The 27,722-nt window shown below is 42.4% G+C and overlaps 1 protein-coding gene across 1 annotated transcript; it reads left to right on the top strand.

Moving 5' to 3' along the window:
- The first annotated feature begins 662 nt into the window (after positions 1-662).
- On the top strand, positions 663-15,266 carry LOC6582217 (glutamate receptor 1). Its single transcript, XM_002007885.4, has 14 exons — positions 663-1,577; positions 3,670-3,822; positions 4,337-4,464; positions 6,978-7,107; positions 11,005-11,258; positions 11,492-11,668; positions 11,786-12,022; positions 12,652-13,015; positions 13,095-13,189; positions 13,285-13,452; positions 13,576-14,046; positions 14,105-14,349; positions 14,455-14,848; positions 14,937-15,266. Exons 1-14 carry the CDS (start codon positions 1,430-1,432, stop codon positions 14,970-14,972), a joined length of 3,000 nt encoding a protein of 999 aa, XP_002007921.1. The 5' UTR covers positions 663-1,429; the 3' UTR covers positions 14,973-15,266.
- The last annotated feature ends 12,456 nt before the right edge of the window (positions 15,267-27,722 follow it).

Below are 27,722 nucleotides of genomic sequence, written 5' to 3'. Positions count from 1 at the left end.
CACGGCAGCGCCAGTAATTGCCAAAACAGCGAATAAAAACTGAAAACGGAAAACTCAACTCTGAAATCTGAAATCTGAAAATTGGAACGAAATCGAAAAGGGAAAAGGCAAAAACATTTGCTGTCAAAGCCGTGCCCGTTAGGCTGGGCTTTTGGATAAAAACGATTTGAGCGCCATCGAGCAGCAGAGCCGCCTGCAGTTGTTGCCTTTTCTTCTGGCTGTTGTCCCTATCAATTATGCAGCCAAAAATGCAAGGCACAACGTAAACAAACATTCTACCAACAACATCATCAGCGGCAACGGCAGCAACAGCAGCAGCAACAACAACAACAGCAACAGCAACAATTCGTCACTTGTGCAGAATCCTAAGCGTAGTAGGTCAGTAATTGGAGATGCCGAAGCACTTTGCAGACGAGAAAGCGAGCATAAGTGAGACAGTTACAGAGAGAGAGAGAGATAGAGAGAGAGAGTCACTTGTGAGTGCGTGACTCCACTTTTAGTACAAAGAGAGCAACAGCAGCCAGCATCCAGCATTCGGGCGCACGAGCGGCTCAGCGAGAGCTCTCGCGTTGTAAAAGGGCGACAAAGCAACTTTGTTGCTTTGTGGTCCTCGACTGATGTTGGGTCTCGCCTTACTGGGCAGCTTAGGCGTTTTTAGTGCTGATTACAACGCGTCAACGATTGGTTCATGTGCGCGGATAAAAGAACTCTGACTGCAGAGCAGACTTCGGCCGAAGCAGCTTCTGTGTGTTCCCTGTGAGGGTGTATGTGTGCGCGCGTGTCCCGTGTGTGTGTGTGTGCCCGTGTGTGTGTGTGTCAGCGTGCGTGAGGGCAACGAATGACTCGCTCGAGGGTTGAGGGCAGCGCGTGCTTTCAGTTAAAGTCAAGCGTGCTCAAGTTTTAAAGTGCGCCAGCAGCAGCTGGCTCAAAGGACTCCTCGTAGCTCCTGTAGCTAGACTTAATTCAATTCAATTCAAATTAACTCAACCTTATTAAGCTAAGCAGTTAGTTACAAAGTTAATCAATACATAAATTACACATCATTAAAAAAATACACATATAAAAAGTATACATATATATATATTAGCTAATCAACATTATAAACCAAGTTAATTAACCTAATACGAACGAAAAAACGAAAAAAAAAAACAATCAAACTCTTGGCAGAACACCAAATGCACAGTTGGGCAGGCAACGAAACGTCTTTGGAAGCTGCCACGCGCGCTCAATAGGGGCCAACAGCTGCCTCCGGTTGTTGCAACAAATTAAGGTAACAACATACCCAAAAGTCACCCAAAAAAAAAAAAAAAAAAACGCGCATTCGATAAAAAATAGAAAAGAAAGTGGAGAAGAGAAGGAAAACAACTCGAAGAACTTACAAGTGGAAAATTCTCACCGAATTTGTTGCGAAAGCAAATAGCAATACAAAATGCATTCGAGGCTAAAATTCTTGGCATATTTACATTTAATGTGCGCTGGCAGCATTTGTTGGCTGGAATTTAGCGCAGCTCAGCTACAGCAGCAGCAACAACAATTGCAACAACAATCTGCATCGTTAACCGAGAAAATACCATTAGGTGAGTATCAAAAGCAACGCCCCAAGCAAGGCAGAGCCAACAGGCAGCACACAGCATATAGCACACAGCACATGGCATGCAGCATGCAGCAAAAAGGACCAAAAAGGACTCGTTGCAGTTGTCGCTAGAATTTTGCTACAATGTGTAATGGCAATGGTTATGGTTGTGATTGTATTTCTGTGACTCCAGCCAGGCATGCTACTGCACATGCTAGCTGGCATGCATGCCTGCATGCAGGCTATAGAATGTGCTCCCACAATTCGTCTCGGTATCCAATTAGACTTTTTTCCTACCTCCCCGTTGAAATATGCGAGTCGATTACTGGGATATCACGCTTAATCTCGTCAACTTTGAATTTTTTTGCCAAACTCAGTTGATTGAATTAAAAAGATGAAAATGTAATTAAATTCTTGACCATAATTTGCTTTTTACACTTTTATTAAAGTCTTCTAGATTTTTTGCAATATTTATTTTTTTATTTTAATATTCATTTCTGCTCGATTTAATAGGCTGCTTATACAGTATTTTAATTTTAATCAGAAGCAAAATAAAACACAAAATAATAGCATATCAAACAGAATAATATACTCTTTAATGACTTGCTTATTTTATATACAATTTATATTTTTGTATACTGTTTTAAAGTTTTGTTTATCATAAATTTGAATAAATGGGCATAAATTAACAGTCATATTAAATTTTGTTTGCAATACAAACCCCAATTTATATTTAAATTACAATTATAATACTTAAATGTAAAAAAAAAAAAAAAAAAAAAAGTCTGTATGCAGCTTAAAATTAAATCTCTTTACCAATTAAAGTAAATAAGTTGTAAAGTATCAAGCTGCTTAAATCAAATAAAAAACGTATTTTATTTTTGATTAAAATGTGCCAATAAGAAGAATAATGCGAAATTTAGAATTTAATCTATGAATGAAATTTTTAAATAAAAGTAATTATTGTTAAAAATAATAAAAAATGTAAAGAAGATCTCAGAAATAAAATACGTTATTTATTTCTTTTAGTGATATTCTTGCATTTTTTGGGCTTAAAGAGATTTAATATAAATATACGAAAATAAAATAACAAAAGAAATTTACCAAACTCTTAAAAATAAAATTTTAATGTAAAGATATTCTATTTTTATCACATATATTTTTATTTATGCCTTTTGAGTAATTATTTTATTATTAATTACTATTGATGATATTTTCATTACAATTTTCGCCAGCGCATTAATTTAATTGACCAATATGCTCTTTATTTTAATTTGACTCACATTTTTGGGTCCGGCTTTAACTATTCATCAGTTTTATAGATGAATTGCAATCAATTTCGCAATTTACATAATTTACATACATATATGTGTATACGTGTGGAGTGCATAAAAATAATTGGAGCTGTGCCGTTATAGCTGGCAGCAGCACGAGCAGCAATACAATTTAACGTTATTTTCTGCATTTTTGTTTTCAAATATATGCTTTGTGCATTTTATTTTCGCGCTGCGCAGCTTTATTTTTTATTACGCTGTGGCACCTCAGTCACAGCGCCTGCAGTCATTTTGCCAGCCAGTGTGTGTGTGTGTGTGTGTGTGTGTGTGTGTGTACGTGTACGTATGGTGTTTGGCTATGCTGTTCGCTGTGCTAATGTGACAGTCATGCTGACTGGCTTTGGCTTTGGCACGCGAAGCTGCTCACCTGCTCCTGTTGCAGGACTCCAGCAGCAGCAGCAGCAACAGCAACAACGACAGCAGCTCCGACTGCCATTGCTGTGGCTGAGGTCCTGTGTGGTGCTGCTTGGTGCTGCCAGCCAGGCAAAAGCGCAGTTTGCAAAATTGCAGCATCAACACTTCGTTTGGCATTAGAGTGCCTGCCTGTCATTGTGTATGTGTTTGTGTGTGTGCTATACTATCATTTGTGTAAATATTTATTCAGTGCGCTTTCGTTTAATATTAAGAGGACTGTGTCAAAAGCCGCCTAAATATTTAACGAAGCAAAAATATTCTATATTCTCTAACTATGTCACACTCTATCTGTGTTCAGTCTCTATACATCTCTCTCTGTCTCTCTCTCTCTCTCTCGCTCTCCCACAGGCGCCATCTTCGAGCAGGGCACGGACGATGTGCAATCAGCCTTTAAATATGCAATGCTCAATCACAATCTGAATGTCAGTGCGCGTCGCTTTGAGCTGCAGGCGTACGTTGATGTCATCAATACGGCGGATGCATTCAAATTATCGCGCTTGAGTAGGTGTTGCCACGCCCCAGTGCAGCCACTCCCACACACTTCCCTTCCCAAGCGCACGCACACAACAAAGGAAAACAAATACAATAAAATGCGAGCACTCTCACTCGATGCTTTGCTCCGACAAATCCCACCCATTCTCCACATCGCTTGTCTGCATTAATTATGCGCATTTTTATTGAAAATTGCAACCCCAACCCCGCTCCCGACCCCGACCCCCAACGCGTCCTACACCTGCCACACGCTGGCCCCGCAGCCGTTTAATTGCGCACATTCATTTACATCACGACCTAGACACTGCTCCCGCACACACACACACACACATACACAAACACTTTGTGACCTGCCCCAACACAAGCACAACTCCCACTTCAGCCTTTTGCCCCGTCGCGATTTCCACTCGCTGCTCTTCTTATTTTCTCACTTTTCCCGAAAAAAAGAAAGGAGAAGAGAAAAGAGGAGAAGAGGAGCAGAGAAGGAGCAGAGCACACAAAAATTTATTGCTTTAACCTGCAGTTTGCAATCAATTCTCGCGCGGAGTCTACTCAATGCTGGGCGCCGTATCGCCGGACTCGTTTGACACATTGCACTCCTATTCGAATACGTTCCAAATGCCATTCGTGACGCCCTGGTTTCCGGAAAAGGTAAGTTCCAAATGCCACCAACCACACACCAATACAAAAGAGAAAAAAAAATAGGAATGTCATACGTAATTGATTTTGTGTGCAGTTATTTACATTTGATGTGGTTTGTCGCCAGCCACCCAGAAAGAGAAAACGACTCGTGATATGAGCCTTGCACAAAGCAGAGAGTCAATAAACTAAGTAACACACATACACACTGACACACACATATACTTCTAAGCATGTGTGCGTGTGTGCGCTGATGAGTAATGAAGTTGCCTGAGGACTTGGAAAAAGGGCAAACGCTTGTAATGAAACAAAGAGAACATGTGGAATGCTTCAGTGAGAGTGTGGAATGCTTTAGTGTGGGAGAAATTATAATTAAAGCTCTTCATCAGTTTTGTGAACCTCTAGAGAAATAATGAAAAAAAAAAAAATAATAATAATAATAAAAAGAAACCCATATTAACACTAGTGCTCAGGAATGCGAAGAGTTATTTATTTGTTCCCAAAATCCTATTGCCAAATATTTCAATTAATAACAGAGTAGGAATGTTTAAGAAAAGTTTAATTAGTAAATTCAGCGAGCTGAGAATTTAAGTGAAACGAGACACATACAAAATCTAAATATATTTAGATATATTTACTATATATATATATATTGAAAATGCCTGCAATTGAATTCTGGCTTAGAGCAGAGCAGACAAACTATTCAGAGAAATAATAGCTTCAACTCTGCAGACTCTAGAGAAATATCCCGAAAATAATTATTCAAGAGCCATTCAAGAGATTTCGTCATGTGTGTGCCATAAAAGTCAATTAAGAAATATTTTCTCAACTGTCAACAGAATATGAAATTGAAATCATTGTTTTGCTCGAAAGTTGTTGAACTAAATAAGCCATGCTGCATGGGCCAGCATGAGCGAATTGACCTGGCCTAAAATTGATAAATACTAAATGGGAAATTGATATAAAATGTTGCCACAAATAAATTGATGTGTGCATATTTGGCATACATGCAACAAAACATAAGCCAGAATGCAGAAATGTGGAAAAATTAACAAAATACGAACTGAGGACTGAGTGGCAGCCCCACAAATACGATTATTCTGGCAACGCTCGGGCATTGTAGCTAAATGCCAAATGCCAAATGCAAATAAAACGAGTTTCATTTCAACCGACAACAGATGGAACAACATTTCCGTCAACACACTTTTCTCACTCACTGTGTGTCTGTGTGTGAGTGTGTGTGTGTGTGTGTGGCATCAGACTGTGAAATTTCAAACCATTTAATTTGGGTCAATAGGTTGCCGGCTTATGGTAGCATAGCAATTATGCCTGACAGACCCAAAAACCTGAAACACTTCAATAGTCCAATTGTGAAAGGTCCCAGAAAGCTTGGAGTGCATTTGCCGCTTGACGACTATTCTTTTCCTTAGCTACTGGCCATAACTTTTCATACAGCTCACTAAACAGCTTAAGCTGCACTTTATCGTGTGTATTGAATGGGGCATGGTCAGGGGCGGAATTGAGCTCTTGCCACATTTCTAATTTAAACATCAAGCTGCAGTTCGGGCACTTTGGGGGCAGTCACACACACACACACACACACACACTGAGCTAGAGTTTATAAAAATGAAGCCATAACACAAAGTGGTTATAAGAACACACTCACACACACACATACAGCTGTTGTTGTGGCTGGCAGACGCTGCACTAAATCAAAAGCAAAGCACAAATCATAATAATTGTAATTTGAAGAAAATTTACTACCAACAACAGAGGCGACTGGTTGCTGGTTGCTGGTTGCTGGCGCTGTTGTTGTCACTGTTGTTGTCACTGCGCCTGGCACTTCACAATACAAAAAGCCAAAGAGCCCAAAGTGCCGCAGCCGGAAGACAATGCCAAACGAGCGCCCCCAATGCGAGCTCGCTCCGATGTTCCGTCGTGCCGTCGCTCCGCAGCTTCACAGTGAGCGCAAAAAAATTTATGATGCGCTCTTGGCCTCTTTTATTTCAATCACTATAAATCAAGATATGGCGTCGGCAAGCAGCAGCAGCTCTCTCTTTCTGTCTCACACACACACACACACAATCACACTCACACAGTAGACTGCGCATTTGCGTGCGCCTTCAGGCTGTTGTATGTGTGTGCGTGTGTGTGTGTGTGTACAGCTAAACGGAAACGGGTCTCTGTGTACATATCTCTTGTTGTAGCATATACATATCGAGTATATACTCGCACTTGCTTGGCTGCCAGGCAAAAGGCAGGACTTACATGTCCTTCGCCCTCACCCCCAGCTCCTGCACCCCCCTCTCCGACCCCTGCGACTCGCTCGCAGTTCTGCCTGTCGCTGGTAGCGTCAAAGCGGAAACGCGTTTCATTTTATTATTGCTTCATGTAGCGTACACATTACATTGTTAGACTCCAGTGGGGGGCGGGGGCACTACCCATTGCCCTCTCTGAGCTAACCCAACTGTGTGTGAGCTGCGCTGTGTTCCACTCATGGATCGCTTTGTTTTGCATACTTTTAGGTGCTCGCCCCGTCATCAGGCCTGTTGGATTTCGCAATCAGCATGCGTCCGGATTATCATCAGGCAATTATTGATACCATACAGTACTACGGCTGGCAAAGCATTATTTATCTGTACGATTCGCACGATGGTGAGTATGAGATAAGCTGGGCGCACGAGGGGGCGTGGCAGACAGCCACATTATCCCATTGTTTACTGCATGTATTTTGATTTCATTTCATTTTCGCTTTCCTTAGTGCTAAACAAATGGGGCGCCAATGGGGGCGAGCGGCTTCAGCTCGTTGCGGTTATTGTTTTTGCGTTTGTGTGTGTTTCTGCTTCCGCTTCTTCTTTTTTCTGTTATTCTCTGAGTGTTTGACATTTTAGTTGTAAGTATTTGTGTGCGTGTGGCGAACACGAGCGAGCCGAACTGAGGCGAAACAATGCCAATTAATTAAGATTAATTCGCATATTTAGCCAAGTCTCTGACGGCAAAAGTTGACAGCTCTTCAATTAAATTTATTATGCCAGGCGCTTGGCCTGCGAAACTAAAAGTTTGCCTTGAAAAGCAAAATATTTGAATATTGTTTCAAATTAAAACTTTTAGTTTCTGCTGGAAATGTGAAGGCAAACATACATAAAATAATATTAAATAAGGCATAATATATCATAATGAAATTTCGCTGGAAGAGTAAGACCAGCTTAGGCTGTATTTATGCAATTTATTTATTCATTTATGTAAATAGCAGCCGTTGCAGGGATATTTTCAATGAATTTTCAGCCAAATTGCGTACATTAAGTATGCTGGCCCAAAAGAGCTTATACAATTTACTTAATATTAAGCATTCAACGAATTTCAGATTAAGCCTCCACTCAAACTCTGCCACAGACGAACCCAAACAGACCCAGTCAAACAAGGCAGCGCAAATTGTGTATAGGGAATTTGAAAGCGCTTACTTCAAATAATTCCTCGTCGAAGCAAATTGCATCAGTTAATGCCAAGCCCAAGGCCCCCCTTCCTCGCCTCTGGGCGATGGCTGGTTCACTGTCCTGCTCTGACACTTTCCTTCTCAGCTGCGCCTTAACCCGCGCAAATGTAAATAGAAATCAGACATCAAACACATGTCTATAATATCGTCAGCTTGTGCCACTTAACAGACCCGCCACAGCTGCCCCTTCGGTGGCTGCGTCGCCTTCATTTTTACTTTTTTTTCCTCGCTTCGCTCTTTTTTTTGCTAATATGTAATTAAATGAGCGGCACAAAGAGGCAGCAGCGCCTTCTGCTGAAAGTAAAAGTAAGAGAGCTAGCTAGCCAGACGGCCTGACAGGCAGACAGACAGACAGACAGACAGGCAGCTAGGCAGGCAGCTAGGCAGAGGCTCTTGAGTGCTCTTGAGCGCTTAGGAGTGGCTCGGCTGCTTGAGCATGGGAACAAGTGGATGTGAGATGGGCAGACAGACAGAGCTGTGCACATATGGTTGAGTCTTGACTACATACTATGCCACATAATGTATTTGTTGTTGTCTTAGGCATCTTCTGTTGTTGTTACTGTTCTTATTGTTGTTGTTGTTGCTGTTGTTGTATTGAAATTTATTTCAAAGCAATTTCCTGCAGTCTACGTGCGGCGCGTCGACGACAGCAATTACGGCCAAAGATGAAGACATCAAGGCAGAGACTAAAGACATCACACACACACACAAACACACTCACTCCCAGATTCACGCACACACACATTCGCACGTAATACACATGTGTATTGCTGGCACACACAATGGCAGCGAGCCGAGCGAACAACTTCGAGCTGTGTAAAAATTTCATATGATATTACGTATACGCCGCAGTGATTTTTGCGTGTGTTATTTGAACATTTTTATGCCGACGCTTTTTTGCGCCTTTTGTAATGAGTTCACAGGCTGTCGTTATGGCGCTGCTGCCATTGTGTGTCTCTCCGTCTGTGTGTGTGTGTGTGTGTGTGTGTGTGTCATGTGTTAATGACTCTGTGTGAAATAAAATTTATGACTTTATGCAACTGCTGGCAGCGTTTGGCCCTTTTTGCTGCCTGCTGCTAGCTGCTTGCTGCCTGCTGCTGCCTGCTTGAATCTCTTTTTTTCGGGTGTTTTTTAATATTTGCGCCGTTTGCCGAAAAGTAGGCCGACATTGTTGCCGCTGGCATACGGCGCAGGAAAAGGAAATGCCGCAGCAGCAGCAGCAACACCAACAGCAGCAGCAGCAGCGGCAACAGTAGTGGCAGTGCCCTAGCTGCTATTGTTGTTATTGTTGGGCTTTGGCATTTTGGCCGACTTCAGCTCAATACACGTTGCCAGGCATCGTTTACATTGTTAACGAAAGGCACCGCAGCGAGACTTTATATTTTAATGCCGCTGTCAGCAGTTTGTTGTTATTGCTTTGTTCTTCGCTCTAGACCCGATTTTTGGCCTTTTTTTTTGGTCGTTGTCGTTGCTGTTGTTGTTGCTGTTGCTGTTACCGTTGTTCGGCAAACGAACATCGCACACGGCGACAAATTGGTAGCATATTTTTTGGCGCATTCATGAATACAAAAGTTGCAGAAAAAGCAATACGCGACTACATAGGAAGCATTCAATAAAACATCATCGCACACAGACACACACACACACACTCAGGCACACAGCTGGCAACAACAGCAACAACAGCAACTAAATGGCTGAGCAAACAGCACGCACCCAATTTTATTATTATTTTCTTCTCTTTTTTGCACATTTTGTCGACGGCACGGGGAGTTTTCGCTATTTATTGAAATGTTACCAACGTGCCACAAAAAAGTACTTCAATTGTCTGTGTCGTTTCCTCTTCGGTTTGAGTGAGTGTTGTTCTCGCGTTTGTTGTTGTTGTTATTTTTGTATTGTGGCCAATGCCAACAAATCATGCAGCCAGAAATCAAAGGCAATAACAACAACAACTACAACAGAAAGGACAGCAACAGCAACAGCAACAAAAAACATCTGTGACAACAACGCCGTGCAACAAATGGCGTGTGAAAATGTTTTTTGCGGCCTGGCAATGAGAGATTGAGGTAGTGATTGAGTGTGACTGAGTGACTGAGTGTGTATATAAAGTATTCATAAGCAGAGAGCAGAGCTCCCTCCGTATATCCAGCAGTCGAAAAAGAAAGTAAATATGCGTGCCAATGTGGGGCGATAGCAAATAGCTGTAAGAGATAAATAAACATTTTATAGTTTATTGACTTTTTCTCGCAAAACTTTGCCAAAATCACAAAATCATATTCAAACGATTTCAAATGATATTCATATGCAACAGTTAACCAAGTGTTGTATCAAATTTTTATGCTTATTTGCCATGCTAGAAATAACAAATACTCGACTGCCAAACCATATGGAACTGAATTGATAGTAAAATCAATTTTTTATCTAGTGTTTTGCATGATATATTTATGTTAGTATGTATTTATTAAATTTACTCTTATGCTCTGCTTGATTATATTATGTTTATTTTCATAAATTTATGTTTAAACTGGCGAATAAATACATAAAAGCTTACCTACTTGATTATATAATACTAGTCTATTTATTTATATTTAAATTATTAAATTAATTTGTATATAATTATTATTTATTTTATGTATAATGTATTCACATATTTTTTAGTCTTTATTTTTATATGTTTTCTTATTTTGCTCTATATATTAAAATTATTTAAAATAAATAAATATCTTAAAGTATTCGCTTATCGGGCAAATATTTCATTTGTATATTCCTTAATCAAGTTTTTGATGTCCTTTTTTTCGGGCATTTCATCTCTTAAATCGCGTTTATATACGCTTTACTTTTGATTGCCAACAAGCAAACACACACACACAAACACACTGACACACGCACCCATACAGACACACGGACTTTACTACCCATATATATATATATATATATATATATATATGGCTTATATAGCACTCAATATTACTCATACGTTACTGTGCGCTGATGTTGACTTGTTTTTATTTTTTTTTTTTTTTGGCCGGTTTCCTCCTGCTGCCCCCATCGACCATCCGTAGGCTTACTGCGCCTGCAGCAAATCTATCAAGAACTGAAGCCCGGAAATGAAACATTTCGTGTGCAAATGGTCAAACGCATCGCCAACGTAACGATGGCCATTGAATTTTTGCACACGATGGAGGATTTGGGGCGCTTCAGCAAAAAGCGCATCGTGCTCGACTGCCCGGCGGAAATGGCCAAAGAGATCATCATACAGCATGTGCGGGACGTAAAGCTTGGCAGGCGCACCTATCATTACCTGCTCAGCGGCCTGGTGAGTGCAAAATGCCAGAAAACAAATTCCGTGGCAACTTACCAGCTTTGCCGAGCTACCGTTACGTGGCCCCCGCTGGGCGCCTTTAATAAGCAATTATTACCAGCATCCGTTAGGCTTTGTTATCCTTTCTGACTCGACTGACTCACTCTCTCTCTCTCTCTCTCTCTCTCTCTCTCTCTCTCCACTCTTTCTCTGGTTTACTTTTTGTTATATTCTCGTCGTGTGCGTAGGTCATGGATAACCACTGGCCCAGCGACGTTGTGGAGTTTGGAGCCATCAACATCACCGGCTTTCGCATTGTGGACACTAATCGGCGCGCCTTGCGTGATTTCCATGACAGCCGGAAGCGCTTAGAGCCGGCGAGTGGTGCTGGCACAGCAGGCGGCGCCAGTCAGCCAGCTATTTCGGTAAATTCTTACACAGACCCGAGCCGTACTTGCTTGTAGACTGAAGGCATTTCTCTTTGTTTACAACCCATTGGCGAACCCCTACCCCCCTCCCCTCCTATCCTCCACGCTGCACAGGCCCAGGCAGCACTCATGTACGATGCGGTCTTTGTGCTTGTCGAGGCCTTCAATCGCATTCTGCGCAAGAAGCCGGATCAGTTTCGTGCCAATCATCTGCAGCGGCGGAGTCATGCGGGCGGCGCAGGCGGCGCCAACTTGCTGAACGAATCGAGCGCCCTGTTGGACTGCAGCACATCCAAGGGCTGGGTCACGCCCTGGGAGCAGGGAGAGAAAATCTCACGGGTGCTGCGCAAGGTAAAAGTCAACATTTTGCATTTTACATCCATTGCCCTCGTGCGGGCGAAACAATTTTGATGAACATTTTTTCGAGGGAAGCGCTGGAAGTATTTCGCTGAAAGTTATTTAAAATCTTTAATATTAAGCCGGAATTATTGGTACGAGAGCTGCTGCCAGAGAAATGCCTAACTGAGAGATACCCTGTGAATTAGTTAAGTTGAAGAAAAGCAAAGACAGCCAAATTGATGAAGTGTTTGATTAGTAATTGAAGAACTAAGAGTAAGCTTTATCAAATTTTATTTTATTAAAGATGTTGCTATTCCATAACTTTAATATGCCCAACAGCGCCGATTATATTGCATATAAAAAGAAAAAGTAAAAGTAAAGATAAAGTCGATGAACTCTTATAATTGTTTAAGTATATTTATGAAACTTTTGCTCTGAGCGAGTGTTTCTGATAGATAGAAATTATAAAACTTTCTGATTGCAAATATTTGTCTGTAAAAATGAACAGCAACCAGAGCAGCAGCAGCAGCAGCAGCAACAACAAGAACAACAGGCTTCAGGCACAATCAAACTGTTTTTGTTTTCTTTAAAGCGGCTCCCAATTCCCGCAGCTAATCTCATTGTTTATGCTTGTTGTGCAGGTGGAAATCGATGGATTGACTGGTGCTGTGCGCTTTGATGATGACGGGCGGCGAGTGAACTACACCTTGCAGGTGGTGGAGATGTCGGTGAACAGCACGCTGCAACAGGTGGCCGAGTGGCGGGACGATATCGGCTTCCTGCCGTTCCACGGCCATCGCAGCCATGGCAGCAGCTCGCGCAGCACAACGGCCGCCAGCAATGGGGATTATACACGCAATCACACGTACATCGTGACCAGTGTGCTGGAGGAGCCATATCTAATGCATAAGGCCAGCTACGGCCAGCAGCTGGTTGGCAACGACCGCTTTGAGGGATATTGCAAGGATATGGCCGAGCTGATTGCCAACAGGCTGGGCATTAAATGTGAGTTCCGATTTCCACTTGTGTGTGAATCTGTTCAACTGAAATGCTTTTCCTCACTCACTTTCTTCCGCATCGTCAGTTGAGCTGCGACTGGTGCAGGACGGCAACTACGGCTCCGAGAATCAGTTCGCACCCGGCGGCTGGGATGGCATGGTGGGTGAGCTGGTGCGCAAGGTGAGAAACGAACTCAGACATTGGCTGACAATTGTTGTCGACACTTTGTAACTGCTTTATTGTCGTTGTCGTTGTCGTTGTTGTTGGGCTCACAGGAGGCGGACATGGCGATTGCAGCGATGACGATTACGGCGGAACGGGAGCGCGTCATAGACTTTACCAAGCCCTTCATGTCCCTGGGCATCTCCATAATGATTAAGAAGCCAGTGAAACAAACTCCAGGCGTCTTCAGTTTTCTGAATCCCCTCTCGCAGGAGATATGGGTAGGTCTAGCACATTGTCAGAGCTTAAGGTTTCTCTACCACTTACCTGACTTTACTCAGCCACCTCTCTCGCTCTCACTCTATCACTCTCTCTCTCTCTCTCTCTCTGTCGCTCTCTTTCAGATAAGTGTCATCTTGAGTTACGTCGGCGTAAGCCTTGTGCTTTACTTTGTCACGCGGCTGCCGCCCCACGAGTGGCGCATCGTGCGTCGCTCGGCCAGTGAAACGAATTCACAGCAACAGCCACCGGGCATCATTGGTGGTGTCCAGTTGAGCGAACCACCGGAGCCACATCAGCCAGCAGCAGCAGCACCACTCAACGAGTTTAGTCTGCTCAACTCGTTTTGGTACTCGCTGGCTGCCTTCATGCAGCAGGGCTGCGACCTGACACCGCCCTCGATAGCCGGACGCATTGCTGCCGCCGTTTGGTGGTTCTTCACCATCATTTTGATCTCGTCCTACACAGCCAATTTGGCTGCATTCCTCACAGTCGAGCGCATGGTGGCGCCCATCAAATCGCCCGAGGATCTGGCCATGCAAACCGACGTCCAGTACGGCACACTGCTGCACGGCTCCACTTGGGACTTCTTTCATGTGAGTTTTTGTGCGGGCCCAATGCAGTCTCGTTTTTCTAAAGGCGCCTTTTATGCAGCGCTCGAAGATTGGATTGCATACCAAAATGTGGGAGTACATGAACGCCAATCCGCACCTGTCCGTGCGCACCTACGACGAGGGCATCCGACGTGTGCGCACCTCCAAGGGCAAGTACGCCCTGCTCGTGGAGTCGCCAAAGAATGAATATGTTAACGCACGCGCTCCCTGCGACACCATGAAGGTGGGGCGCAACATAGACACCAAGGGCTTTGGCATAGCCACGCCCATTGGTTCGCCACTGCGGTAAGTGATTGATTAAACACTTTAGCTTGTGGGATTAGCTAAATTTTTCGCCTCCCCTCACCCCAACTCACCTTCGGCTTGGGCTGCCACTGCACTCCACTGCAGGAATCGTCTCAATCTGGCTGTGCTGTCGCTCAAGGAGAACGGCGAGCTGCTCAAGCTGCGCAACAAATGGTGGTTTGACAAAACCGAATGTAATCCCAATTTGGACAGCCAGGAGACGAGCACACCCAACGAGCTCTCGCTGAGCAATGTGGCCGGCATCTATTACATATTAATTGGCGGTCTGCTGCTCGCCGTCCTGGTGGCCATACTCGAGTTTATTTGCCGCAGCAAGACGTCGCGTCACAAGCTGCCAGCCAATGGCTCCACTGGCGGCGGCATGTTGGGCTCCTCTACATATCAGCGGGACTCTCTCTCGGATGCCATCATGCAGTCCCAGGCCAAGCTCGCCATGCAGGCGGGCAGCGACTACGACGAGCGTCTGGTGGGCGTTGAGGTGAGCCTTGAATTAATTTAGAGTGAATAGCCAAGAGATAATATGTACTCACATTCATTCATTCATTCACTCCCTCTGCCCCTTCCAGCTGGCGTCCAATGTGCGCTATCAGTACAGCATGTAAATGCAGTTGGTCTCCAAGTAAACTTGTATATAGGATTTGAAACGCATTAACTAACTAAACGACGCTGGCAATCAATGGCAAATTTAGAGACGGATCAGTTGGAGTTGGCATTCGGCAGGAGGCGGAAGCGGAGGCGGAGGCGATGGCGGCGGCGTTCTAAAACTGTACAGCATAATTATTTGTATTTTTGATAAATGTTTACATTGGGATTGCATAATAACTAAATGGAAGTAGCTGTAATTAGCGCTTAAGTCAAAAATTATTCAAAATAATAAAGCGTAACATTTAAGCAGAGTGAGAGCGTGTCGAGCATCATTTACATGTGGTCGGAAGGATTCACTTGGCTTTGGCTCATGCGGCGTATGAGTTATACAACCAGAGCACCTGTGTGTGCGGGCGTGCGTGAGTGTGTGTGTGTGTGTGTGTGTGTGTGTGTGTGAGTGTGTATATAGGGTAAGCCGCTTAGCTGACTTAAAGTTTTAACAAAGCAACCACCTCGATGGCACAACCTAAGCGGCTTTCAATGTAAACTTTGCGTTTAGCGCGACAGTCGACAGTCGACAGCGAGCTGAGCTAGGTGAGTGGGCGTGGGCGTGGGCGGGGCACTAGCACTAAATTATGCATGCGCGCCAAGTTAACACAAACACGTCAACAAAGCTCACGCAGCTCAGCGTAGGTAAAACTACATTCGGCTAACGGAATTTATTCACTGCAATTTTATTCTATTTTTCTCTGTGCCAGCTGAGCCTAGTTTCAATTTTGTAATTGATCCAAATTAATACAAATAACAAAAAATAATGGCCAGCCAGCCAGCCATATGTGTGTGAGTGTGTGTGTGTGTGTTTGCGGTTGAGCACATTTAATTAGATACTGGCTATCAATTCAATTGGAATTCCAATTGAATTTCATGCACATTAATGCGCAGCAAATTATTTTTACAACTGCCTTGCAGTTACATAACAGGTACATACATAAATATAATTGTGGCAAATCAGCGCTTGCAAGAATCTGCCAGATTTTATTTTGATAAATATATTTAAATCGAAAAATTCAATTATTTTATTTTATAATTTTTTTCTCCACTGCTGCTGCTGCTCCTGTCAAACAGCATTTTGAGAGTGAATTTAATAATGACTGTTGCATGTGTGGCAAAAAATTAGACTAAATTATGAATTAACCAATAATGTGAAACATTTGCCGCACTTTAGCTAAACGGCGAGTTGTTAGTTGTTAGAGGACATAATCCCCGAATGCCAAATAATTGACATTGTTTTTAAATGCGGTCATAATGACAATGCTGTCAGACAGCGAAACAATTGAGGCAACAAATGGCAACGAATTTCAATTAAAATTCAAACTGAATGGCATTATGTCATGCGGCTAGCGTATCCATCATCCCGTTTCGAGCGAAAAAGTTTCTAGCTGCAATAATCGTGCTTTCAACAGTTTTGAGTTACTTAGCCAGAGCAAAGAACATACTTCGAACTAATCCCCAAATTCGCTGACAGTTTTTGCGAATAGACGACAAATCGCCAGCCAACCCAGACCATTTTGTAAAGTAGGAAAGTGATGGGCGGAGAGTGTGGATCAGCATGGCTGAAAAAAAGAGAAAAAAAAAACTTATCTCATTCGCACTGGCTCGCTCTACAATACTTATACATCACGCTCTGGCACTTTGGTAACCCAAGACAAACTCAAAGTTTCACCTTTAACCCTTAACAAGTAGCAACCTCAGCTACGACGAGTCTCAATTTTTGGGCCATTCTAGCTAGCTGAGGAAAACTAGCAGTAGCAGAGGTAGCAGTGGCAGAGGCAGAGGCAGAGGCAGCTTTGGCTTTACTTAAAGTAACTCGCAACGCTTTGCATAAATTTTTACATTTTTCTTGGGGTTTAGTCGGGCTTTTTTTTTTGCGCTGGTTCTTTAGGGCAGCAAAGTTCGACAGAGTCACGCGCTGAGTTGTGAGCTGCCGTTGCTGCTGCTGAAGAATGGAATGGAGGTTGAAGAAGGCGCTGCCTGAGGCAACGGGTGCTTCAAGCCGTGTTGATTTGCTGAAAAGCCGCAGGATTTGTGGGACTGTAAGCAGGCTGACTTTTTGCCGTGGCGCATTTAATGCTTAAAAATCGATTTTTCAATAAATTGCGAAACAGAAGCAGAAGCTGAGGCAGAAGCCGGCACTGTGGCAAAAGTTCAAAGCCGTTGTTGCCCCGGACAACTCCCCACTCAAAACAGTTTTAAGTGAACTGCCAAAATACAAAAAACTTTTGCCGTAAATTTTCATATTTATTTATTTTGTCAATCCAGCATGCTTTGCATTTTGCGTAATATGGCGTATGTGGTTGAAACTTTCGCAGCATCCCAAAAAAAAAAAATTCACAACGACGACGACGACGACGATGTAGTCAAAGCCTGGACTGGGAGCTGGCGGGCGCCGGCAGCAGCTAGTGCGAGTGAGAGCATGAGGAATGCGTTTGAGAAATGAATGTGTGTCGCAGATCTCTGTCGTGCGATATGTGCATAGATATAGCTTCATATGTGGCATGTGTGTTCCATGAGAATTCCATGTATTCCATGCTTTGTTGCCACAGATAAGCGTGGCTGCCTGGTAATGGCCAAAAATCACAGCGGATTCTCTTATTTTATTTTATTTTTTTTTTTTTTCATTTCATTTTCCGCTTTTTTCTATTTCTTTTTTTTTTTTTCTGTGTAACTTGTGCAAAATGACACACAGATCAAGTGGCGCAACGGGAGGGCACGCGATTCGCTGCTGGGCGTGGCTGGCGGAGGCGGTAGCTCGGAGCGTGTCAGCGTGTGGGCCACGCATTTGCAATAAAAAATATGATGCTACCCATATGCATGCTCAACACTCTAACAAATTCTAGAGTTTGGGTCGCACGAAATCTCATAATATTTGCAAATGACGAACGTGAAAGTTTTTGATAAGTCGAGCTGTACAATTTTAGCTACAACTTTTGTCATACAGTTGTTATCAAAAGGCAGCGAAAGGCATCAAAACAAATAAAGCCAAAAACGAACAAAGCCAAACAAATAAACGAAACTATAATTTCATTATTCGAAAAGCGCTCGAAATTTATGAGCTGCAGCTTAAAAATGCTGAGCAGGTACAAAAAGTCATAGAAAAATATGCATATATATAGAGAGAGAGAGAAGGACAAAGAGAGAGAGAGAGAGTGAGAGGCAGAGGGAGACAGAGAGAGGTGGAACGAAAATGCTATTGCAAGAGATTTATTCGTAACGCCTGGATTTGTTTGCCCAACTCTGCAGTCATAACAATGCGCACATATATTATACACACACACACACACACACACACTCACACACATATATTTATTTCTATATATAAATATATGAACTTTTTTAATCGTTTCTGTGTTATGAAATATGACAAAACATGCAACTAAAAGTAATTAAGCATTGGGATATTCTGCTGGGAATGCTTTTCGAGCACATGGGGCGTATGCGCCATAATTGTTTTGAATGCTTTTCTTTCGCATCTCGGCCATGGTAATAATTAATTTGTATTGATTTTAATGTTATGCTTTTACTTCTGCATTTGCTAAATTTCATTAATTAGTGGCCCATGATTTTGACAGTTTCAATTAGTTTGTCCATCTCATTTTTTGTTTTTTTTTTTTTTTTTTTTTTGGGTCATTTTGTATTTGCCAACTTGTCAAATTGCCATATTAATTAAACCAGAAATAACCAAATAAAAATAAAAAGCCCAAAGCCAACAAAAAAATTTAATATTTATGCAATATTTTACCAAAGGGGCACAAATTGAATGCCTCCAAGCGCAGCAGCTGGCAATGTGTAACAATTTGTGAATACTTTCCATTTGTATGCGTGCCTCAGTGTGTGTGTGTATGTGTGTGTTTGTGTGAGCGTATCTGTGTATTTGCCAATTGCAACCACATAAATGTAATCCACAGTCAGCGAACCCGACCCCAAACCGAAAGGCTGGCTATCCCAACCATGCCAAAAACCCACTCACCCACTGTAACCGCAAACATTTGCCCACATGTAGGCAGCACTTTGAAGAGCAATTTTTAATACTTTCTTTCATTTTTTTTTTTAGTTTTGTGCATTGCTTTTTCGGTGGGCAGTGGGCGCTGGCGGGGTCGGTGGAAGGAAGTGCTCTACATTTCGGGCACCCCCATGCAGAATGAAATTCATGCATCGTTGCATACAATTCGCCATAAATGTTACCGAAAACTTGCTACGAACTGCCATTACCTGGCTTATGTGCTAGCTGTATCTATATATAACAACATATATCACGCATATATATGTGCATACAGATACATATATGTATAGTGTGTGTTTTTCAAGGCAATGGCTTCATAAATTACAAGCAGCAGCAGCAGCAGCATCTCTGTATAAGCATTTCAATGGATGCAAATGATAAATGTCACAGCTCCCCATTGTGCGTATGTCAATAGAGTTCGTTTGAACTTTTCCCTTTTGCCCATATAGGGAAGGTATTTCAATTTTCCAATTTTCCAATGATTTTCTGATATTCGCATAGTCAAATTTGCCTTGCCCTGCCCTGCTCTTCCCTGTCTTGCCTTGCCTTGACTCTATTGCCATGTATTTTTGGCAATTTCTTTATTTCTATTTTATCTAGCCAATAAATTACAAATAAGTTTAGACAACGCAGCGGGCAGGAGCTGACGGCAAGTGCAACATTTTATGTAATCTGCAGACTTTTGCATACATAAGCCGCTTTTACTTGGCCCACATCAAATATAACAAACATTGTACATACATGTTATGAAAGTCTTTGTGAAAAATCAACAAATCAGAATCAAAATTTCGCCCGGAGCCATGCAGCAAAGTTGATTGCCAAGAAATAGAGGAACAATTGCCATTTGGTAAATGACTTAAGAGCTCGCCCATTAAACTGCACTTTAATGATGGATTTATGAACATCATTTGGAGCACACCACTCGGATTCTCTTTAATTTTAAATGCAAACACATACACACACACAGAAAGAGAGGGGGAGAGGAAGTGCGACTTGATGAAGGGGTGCCAAGTAAATAGCAAATTAAATGTAAACATCTAATGTTTCATTAGCAGCATAAAATGTGTGCTTAATTATTACGAGTCAGACGGCGTCGCTTTGGGGTCGTGTTTAATGTTTTCTACCCAGAAACTTACCTAAATAAAAAGTTTAGTTTTCGCACACACACACACACACTCGCACATACACACACTCAGGCACATACGCAATTAACTTTTACTATGTGTGCAGTTTTCTATGGTCAACTTTTGTTGTGCATTTCGCCTGAACTTTTTCGGAAATAAAATAGTATAAAAAATAAGCAAGAATCGTTTGGCCTCGCCAAGCTAAAGTTTCTATACTCTAACCGAAATTTTAAATTAAATTTGTCATAAAATTCGTTAATGTAGATTTATGTAGCATATACATATATGCATGAATATTGCGAAAGAAATAATATTCTTGCCAAGATGTGTTCATCTCTCGGGAAAATGCTTAAACATAACTATGGAGTTTTGCAATATTTGCAGCATTACGCTCTTTCATATTATACCAAGTAACTTGAGCCTTTAATTATTATACTTTATAGATGATTAACACTGTAAAGAGCAGCAGTTGCAGTTGGAGTTCTGAGAGCGGGGCGTTGCTCTCTCTCTCTAGGATCCCTCTCCATATGATTGCTTGCCAGGGTTTGCTCTCTGCCTGCTCTAGCTACGTTTTATACACAAAGTATTGCATGAGATTGCTTTGAGCTACTCTGAGCTGCGATGATTGGATTTGAGTACAGCTATTGTGACTCATTCACTTATATCGAGACTTTGCATAGAATGCTGAGGGTGTCTCCCTATAGTCTAAGAAAAAGGCAATTCTACAAGTCTCTTAAATACTTAGGTAAGCCTAAGCAAAATCGATCAGAGATCGAATAGTTGTCGCTGCAAAAAGGCAGAGTACACAATTGTATAGACAGGGCATAGCATAGAGGAAAAGCCAAAGGAATAGCAAAGTAAAATACTTTTACATATTTTTAACAATTTGCAGGTTCGGAGGGGGACTCCTCCTCGCTCTGCTGGTATTGAGTGAGAACTTTATCTGCGCAAATGTGCAACGCTTTGTTTGCTAGCTAACCGCATTGAAAAGTAGCTGCTAATGGTGAATGCGGATTGAAAAGTTGCCACTGGCCTGCCGCTGCTACCAACTGAGAATCGTGGGGAAATGGTAGCTTGGGGCTGGGTTCGACTAGAACTACGCCCAAGTTGTAGTAAACTTTGAAAATTGCCAAAGGCAACTTTTACAAAATAAGCCCTATTATGCAGCTGACCAGTGAGGGCCAAAGGGGTGCAGCGAGGGTGAAGAATAAAATGAATTAGTTGCCAGTTAGAGTCCGACATGTGAGCAACTGTCGGATGGGATTTGAATGCCGCAACAAAAAGTTATCAGCAAAATACCAGACTAAATTGATAAATGAAGATAAATTTTGATTAGTTTGTTTGCTGTGGATCACACAATGCTTTTGTGATTGATAGGCCACGGCCGGGCCGGGCCAGGCCAAGCCAGGCCATGGTCAGGCGCAATATTAAACTGCCGAGCTGCAATTGGCGTGCGAGCGATTACTTTTGTGCGTTTTAACAGCTTTTGGCCGGCTGCGAGCGTTTAAATGCGTTTTATGTTCAGCGCTTTTAATATGAATGACTCCATAAATATGCATGAAGTTTTAACACTATGCAGAAACAGCTGCAGCCTACTGGCCAGGCGACGCCTCCCACAACTCCCTCGCCTCTACCCCGTCTCTACCAGCGTTTGCTGTTCGCGTCCTCGTTGCTAAACGGAAAACTGCCCCTTTAAATAACCGAAACAGAATCCAATTCGTGAAACTGAAAAACTGAGCCAACTCCAACAACTTTGCCAACTGCAACAACAACAGCAACAGCAACAACAACAACAGCAGTGGCAATTCCAATGACCATTTCTCGCAATATTTATGCGTATGCCGCTCTGCTTCTTGTTATTGCTGTTGCTTTTGGGTACTGCCTGTGTGCCCATTTCATTACAACATTGTTCATACGCCGCGTTGCACATAATTGAAATGGCAAACAGTGAAACGCTGCGATTTTAACCAAATATGCAGACGCACAGAACGCGAACGCGAGCGCGAACTCGAATGCGAATGCGAATGCGAGGCCGAAATTTTGTTTCGTTTTCGTATCATTTTAGTGTTTGCTGTGCGTTGCATTGTTTTGCTTTGTTTCACATTGTTTTGTTTTGTTGACGACAACGAAACCAATTGAATTTTCATAAATGCAACAGCCAGGGCGGCTATCAACAATAACAATAACAAGAACAACTACAACAACAACAGCAACAGAAGTCGAACAAAGCGCTTCATTTAAACAAAACGCTGCAATATGAAACGAATTAAAAGCCAACGTTTGCCTGTGCAACTGCTGTAAATGGAAAACAGTAAGAGACAGAAGCATACGGAGAAAGAGAGAGAGCGAGAGACAGTGCGAGCGAGCGCATACGCAAAGATTTAATGCCAACACAAAAGATTTGCACATGGCAAACAATTCTCTTTATGGCCCCAATTGCAATGGCTATCATCAGGCCAAGCTTATCAGCTGACTGCAACAGTTTGTGAGGGCTAAATATTTAAGCGAGCAGCTTCGAAAGCGCATTAAAGCTTTAAGCGCGATTTATTGACCGCAATGAGCGACCGAAAATAAAGCAGTCAGCCGTTCAAGTCGTCTGTGCGATAAGTAAGTAATTGAATGAACAGCTTTAGAGGAGCTGCAGCTGATGCCACTGAGAGCTCGAGAGCTTTGCGCTGCAATTAAATAAAGAGCTCGAAAATTGACAGCTCATTAGTAGTGTCAGGATTTCAGGTATTTTCGAGAATTTCAACTTATAATTTGTATTGCTAAGAGTAGATCTAAGCTATAGTTCTTAACTCTGCTCATCTAAAATTCATTTACATTTTATTTACCCTCTTCATTTGCAGCGTATTCCTTGCGTCGATTAAGCTCACATCATCAGCATGGTCGACGTCATTTTTAAATAATTGCGCATACTGTGTGTCTGCGCCTCAATGCATTCCAGTGCAAGTTTCATTGCTGCAATTTTACATTGAAATTATGCAAGGCGACGAAGTCGTAGAAACCAAAAAAAGAAAAAAAGAATAAGAAATGGAAAGAAAGTATGAACTGCTGAACAAAAATAAAATAAAATAAGCGACGAGGAGATGAAGAGTAATAGCTCCCCCGTTGGACGTCCTTTGCTTTTGTTGAGCAAACAGACAAAACCTCAATAAAAATGTTGCTACAATATTTGCAGCTGGCGCTGAGAAACGCTTGTACAATGCAAAAGTACATCTAAAGATATATATGCTGACATCCATATATATGTATATGCACTTATTCATGCACTCACTTCCATACATATATATCTATATGTATATGCATGTGGCTGGTCGTATTTTATTATATTTCTCTGCGCTTTATGCAATTTTTTCAGTGCATTTCTTAGCGATATTATTTTTATTTCGCTATTTTTTTTTCGCTCTCTTTCTTTCTTTCGCCAGTTTCTTTTTGTAGCTGGCAGCCAAAAACCTGAGCCATCGTTTTCACATTAACAGCCAAAGCGAAACGTATGCACTTGCCAAGACGGTTGCTCCTGCTGCTGCGTCCTGCTGTGCGGCGTGTCCTTGCACACACACACATACACAGAGAGAAAGAGAGAGTGAGTGAATATGTATGTGTGCGATGCCGCGTGGCGATGAGAGAGCTCGCGAAATTTCCCAGCAGGCAAATATATTTTTCAATAGCGTCGCCAGCGACGTGATTAATGCAAATAAAATAAAATAAAATGCCAGCTAGCGTCCAGGACTCTTGCATCCTGGCAGCTGCATAAATTTTAACTGCACACAGCCCCCACAAAATGTTACACTTGAGACGAGGCTGCACTTTGTTGAGTACAGAGACAGAGAGTGAGAGAGGGGGAGACAGAGAGTGAGAGAGAGAGGGAGAGGGAGAGTGGGGACCTAGCGCAATCGGCCGTATGCGTGATAAGCACAAACTCGGCCCCGTTTACTATTAAAATGCCGCACGTAGCTCATAAAGTTAATCAGAGTGCAGGCTCCTGGCCTTAATCCGTTCTGCTTCTCCTCTATTTAACTGAGCTTGCGCGCGACCACAACTACACAAAGGGCACGCCCACAGAGCGTTCATAGTTGCGGTCGAGCTGGATGCGGTCACCCGACGTCTGCGTCTACGTCTACGTCGCTGCTTATCTGCCGATGCGTGGAAATCTATGCGCGGTATGCACAAATTTATCACTGGCATTCACGGGGCAACCTTCACCCAAATGCCTGCTGCCTGGTGCTTGGAGCCGTCTGTCGGGCTGGCCAATATGCTGGCCAGCATGTGATGGCCAGGATGTGAACGTGGTTTCCTTTACATGCATACATATATAGTGTGCGGCTGTGTGTGTGAGTGTGTTTGATTGTGAGTGTGCGTGTGTGTGTGTGTGTGTTGGCGTATTCGCTTTTTGATGTTTGGGGTTTGGCGGTAAAAAATGCTTTGCCCAGCGGCAACGCCAGCAGCAGCAACCAGCAAAAAACTATTGGAAATGTTCTATTTTTTTTAGCAGTTTTCTATTTTTTTTTTATTTTTTTACTTTTATTTTGAGCTGTTCAGTGGCATGTACGGCATGCAAAGCCAAGCCAAGCCAAGGACGGACAGGGGCGGAGGGGGGATGTAGCCTGGCTTAGGAACGCGCTCACACATGCAGCACGGACTGCGGCTGTTTGGTTTTTTAGGGGTCGCATTGATTGCTGCACAAAGTGAAATATTGAGTGAAATTTGTACCAGTTCAGGCGGAGCCAAAAGGCCAAAAAGCGGAGTGGAAATAGAACCCATGATGCTAGTACATGAAAAGCTAATTAGCTGGTTAAAAGCCAAATGTTGCCTAATTGGTTTTGGCTAACAAGTTCAATTCAATTTTAGAGGCTTCCAAATCCAATGTATGCCACATAGGCGCTATACACTCCGCTACAATGCGAGGATGCGATGCAATCCTTGAACAGGCATAAGCGGCATTATTTTTCATTTTAAGCACTCTTGAGCTTTGAGCTCGACACAAAGTTGCAGCTCCCCAATGAAGTTGGCTGCTGCCTCCTCCAAAAACAATTGACACTTGCGAACAATCTGCAGCAGCATCAACATTACCAAAGTCATTGCCATTCTTATAAGCGTATCCCCCCTTGCCACGCCCTCCCAGAGTTTGCCTTGCCTTGCCCAGGCTTGCCTTGCCGTTGCAGCGCTGTCATGGTCCGCGTTTGACGCTGTCTTTGAGCAAACAGTTGAGCAAAAACTGAGCAACAAAAGTGAGACAGAAGTGAGGGTGACCGGCTAGAGATACTCATTACAGAAATACTTGGGTATTTATAATGCAAGGATTTTAAAGTTAGGCAAGTCAAAAAATATTTTAAAAATATTTATTTTTCCATAAAAAATTAATGATATCAAAATTTTATTTATTTGTAACTCGCATATCTATGTGCTCTTTAGTTCCGACCTATAATCAAACTACCCCACTAAAACAACATTCACGTTAGCAGGGTATGAAAATTGCACTCGAAAGCTGCGGAAAAGTCGTGATTGCAGCCAAAACGCTTAGCAAGAGGACACACACACACACATACACACACAAAAAAACGAGGCAAACAATAAAAGGCCAAAGAGTCAAAAAAGAAAAGAAACTAGAAAGAAGAATATCAAATACTGAAAGGAAGCGCACGAACTAAAAGCGAGCCATAAGAAAATAAACCAAAATGACAACGCAAAGAAAAACACACGCGCTCAGAGTGAAGTCAACTTGACAGGCTCGACGAGTCCTTTTGGCAGGCGTCGCGACGAGGCTGAGGCTGAGGCTGGTATTGCGGCCTGCCCGGCTGCATAGGCTGCGCAAATAATAGTGTCATGTGTAGGAGCTGCCTGGAGAGTCATGGATCACTGACGCTTTCCAGCCGGCTGGATGACACAAGATTTAGCTGCAGATTTACGTGGCAGCCAGGCACCAGGCACCAGGCACCAGGCGGCATGCGGCATGCGGCTGGCAAGAGGCAGCTTAATATTGCAGCCCATGCCACACAGAGCGCACCCGAGCTGCTCTATGCCCTGTTTTTGCCATTCAATGCGCGTTCCACTTGAGGTCTGAGGGTCGCCTTTTGTATATATTTATTGTGTAAATTACAAGAGAGCGCAGCATAGCGCACAAATAACTGTAATGGCTTTGTTTTGGTCATGGCTCAGGTGCCAAGGCACAAAGCAAAGGACATAGCACGGCGTTGACATTGTTATGCCCCCTAACCAACCCCAGTCCAGCCTCCCACGTCCCCTTCCCCCCTCCCGCTGGACAACTCCCCCACTTTGCTGGAGCCTGGACCTTGCTACAAATAAAAAACAAAAAGCAGTTAGATAAAAAAATCTTTATAATAGCGCGAGCAACAAAATAAAAAAAATATTAAAAAAAACGAGAACAGCAAAAAATATAGAAGCAGCGTCAAGGCTGCGTGTGACAACAACAAATAGCAACAGCGACAACAACAGCAACAACAACCAGAATATCATTTGGCATGAAAAAAGCTGAATAGCTGCCTAGACCTAAGCAGAGCGAAGGATTTCCTAGCCCAGATCTCGCAGTGCGGTCGCCAAGGCGCATCATAAAAATGTTAATGAAGTTGACAGGCAGCGAGCCAAGACCCACACACACACACACACACACACACACAACAGTTGGCCTTTTGTGCCACGGGGCAGCAACAGCAGCAGCTAAACAAAAAAGACAAACCAATAGCAAGAAATATTTGCTGAAAATAAAATAAAAATTAAGTGTGACCTAGAAAACGGCCAAAAACATTTGTAAATTTGTCATCGCATGGACCAAGCAAAAAACTGAATAAAACAAAAACAAAACAAACAAAAAATGATAAGGAAGGAAGCAGCGAAATGGGAAAGCTGCTCAGCTGCCAAATACACTGTTTGCAAATATATAAAATCAAACTAATATGCTATCAAATTTAAAGAGTGTATTAATCACTTCTAAATTATTTATATATCAGTACATATATATCAGTAATTTATAAAGAATTAAATTTGAATTCTTTATCGATTTATAGCAAAATTTATATAAAATTGATTTTAAATTCTTTATCGACCTATAGCAAATATTTATTTTAAGCCAATATGCTCAGCCTTGGTTACATTTCAAATGAAGTGAAATAAAAATCCAATTTAATTTATATTTCATTTTATTTCTATTTTATTTTGTTGGCTTTCTCTGGCTTGTCGCATTTCGCTGCTGAAAATTGCCAAGGAAATCTGTTTCATATTTGATATTAATTTTAAATTTATGCTTTCATTAGCTTAATGTGTGCCAGATAACTATCATACATGCAGGGCTTACATATTTGGGGCGCGACCCCAAAAAACTGTGCCACAAAAAAAAAAGAAGAGACAAAAAAAAAGAAAAGAAGAAAACAAATCGCGTAATTGCTAAGAACAGTTTTTTTTTTGTCGGCTGCCTCGCTTTTGAAAATGTATTTGCGAATTAGGCAAAAATGTGGCACAGGTTACAAATGCTCACATATGTGTAAATAAATGTGCCTGTGTGTGTGTGCGTGTAACTGTATGTGTGTCTGCTGTGATTGCTGCTGCTGTCGTTGTACCGAAAAATA

This window comes from Drosophila mojavensis, unplaced genomic scaffold (assembly GCF_018153725.1).
Source record: "Drosophila mojavensis isolate 15081-1352.22 unplaced genomic scaffold, ASM1815372v1 contig_74, whole genome shotgun sequence".
Taxonomy (NCBI): Eukaryota; Metazoa; Arthropoda; class Insecta; order Diptera; family Drosophilidae; genus Drosophila; species Drosophila mojavensis.
This window is presented reverse-complemented; position numbering and strand designations above follow the sequence as displayed.

Bases quoted from the DNA above. Each gene is read 5' to 3' on its own strand.
- LOC6582217 (XM_002007885.4), top strand. From the start codon at position 1,430: ATGCATTCGAGGCTAAAATTCTTGGCATATTTACATTTAATGTGCGCT. The intron at 12,023-12,651 runs GTAAAAGTCAAC...CTTGTTGTGCAG, and splicing joins TCTCACGGGTGCTGCGCAAG to GTGGAAATCGATGGATTGAC. The intron at 13,453-13,575 runs GTAGGTCTAGCA...GCTCTCTTTCAG, and splicing joins CCCTCTCGCAGGAGATATGG to ATAAGTGTCATCTTGAGTTA.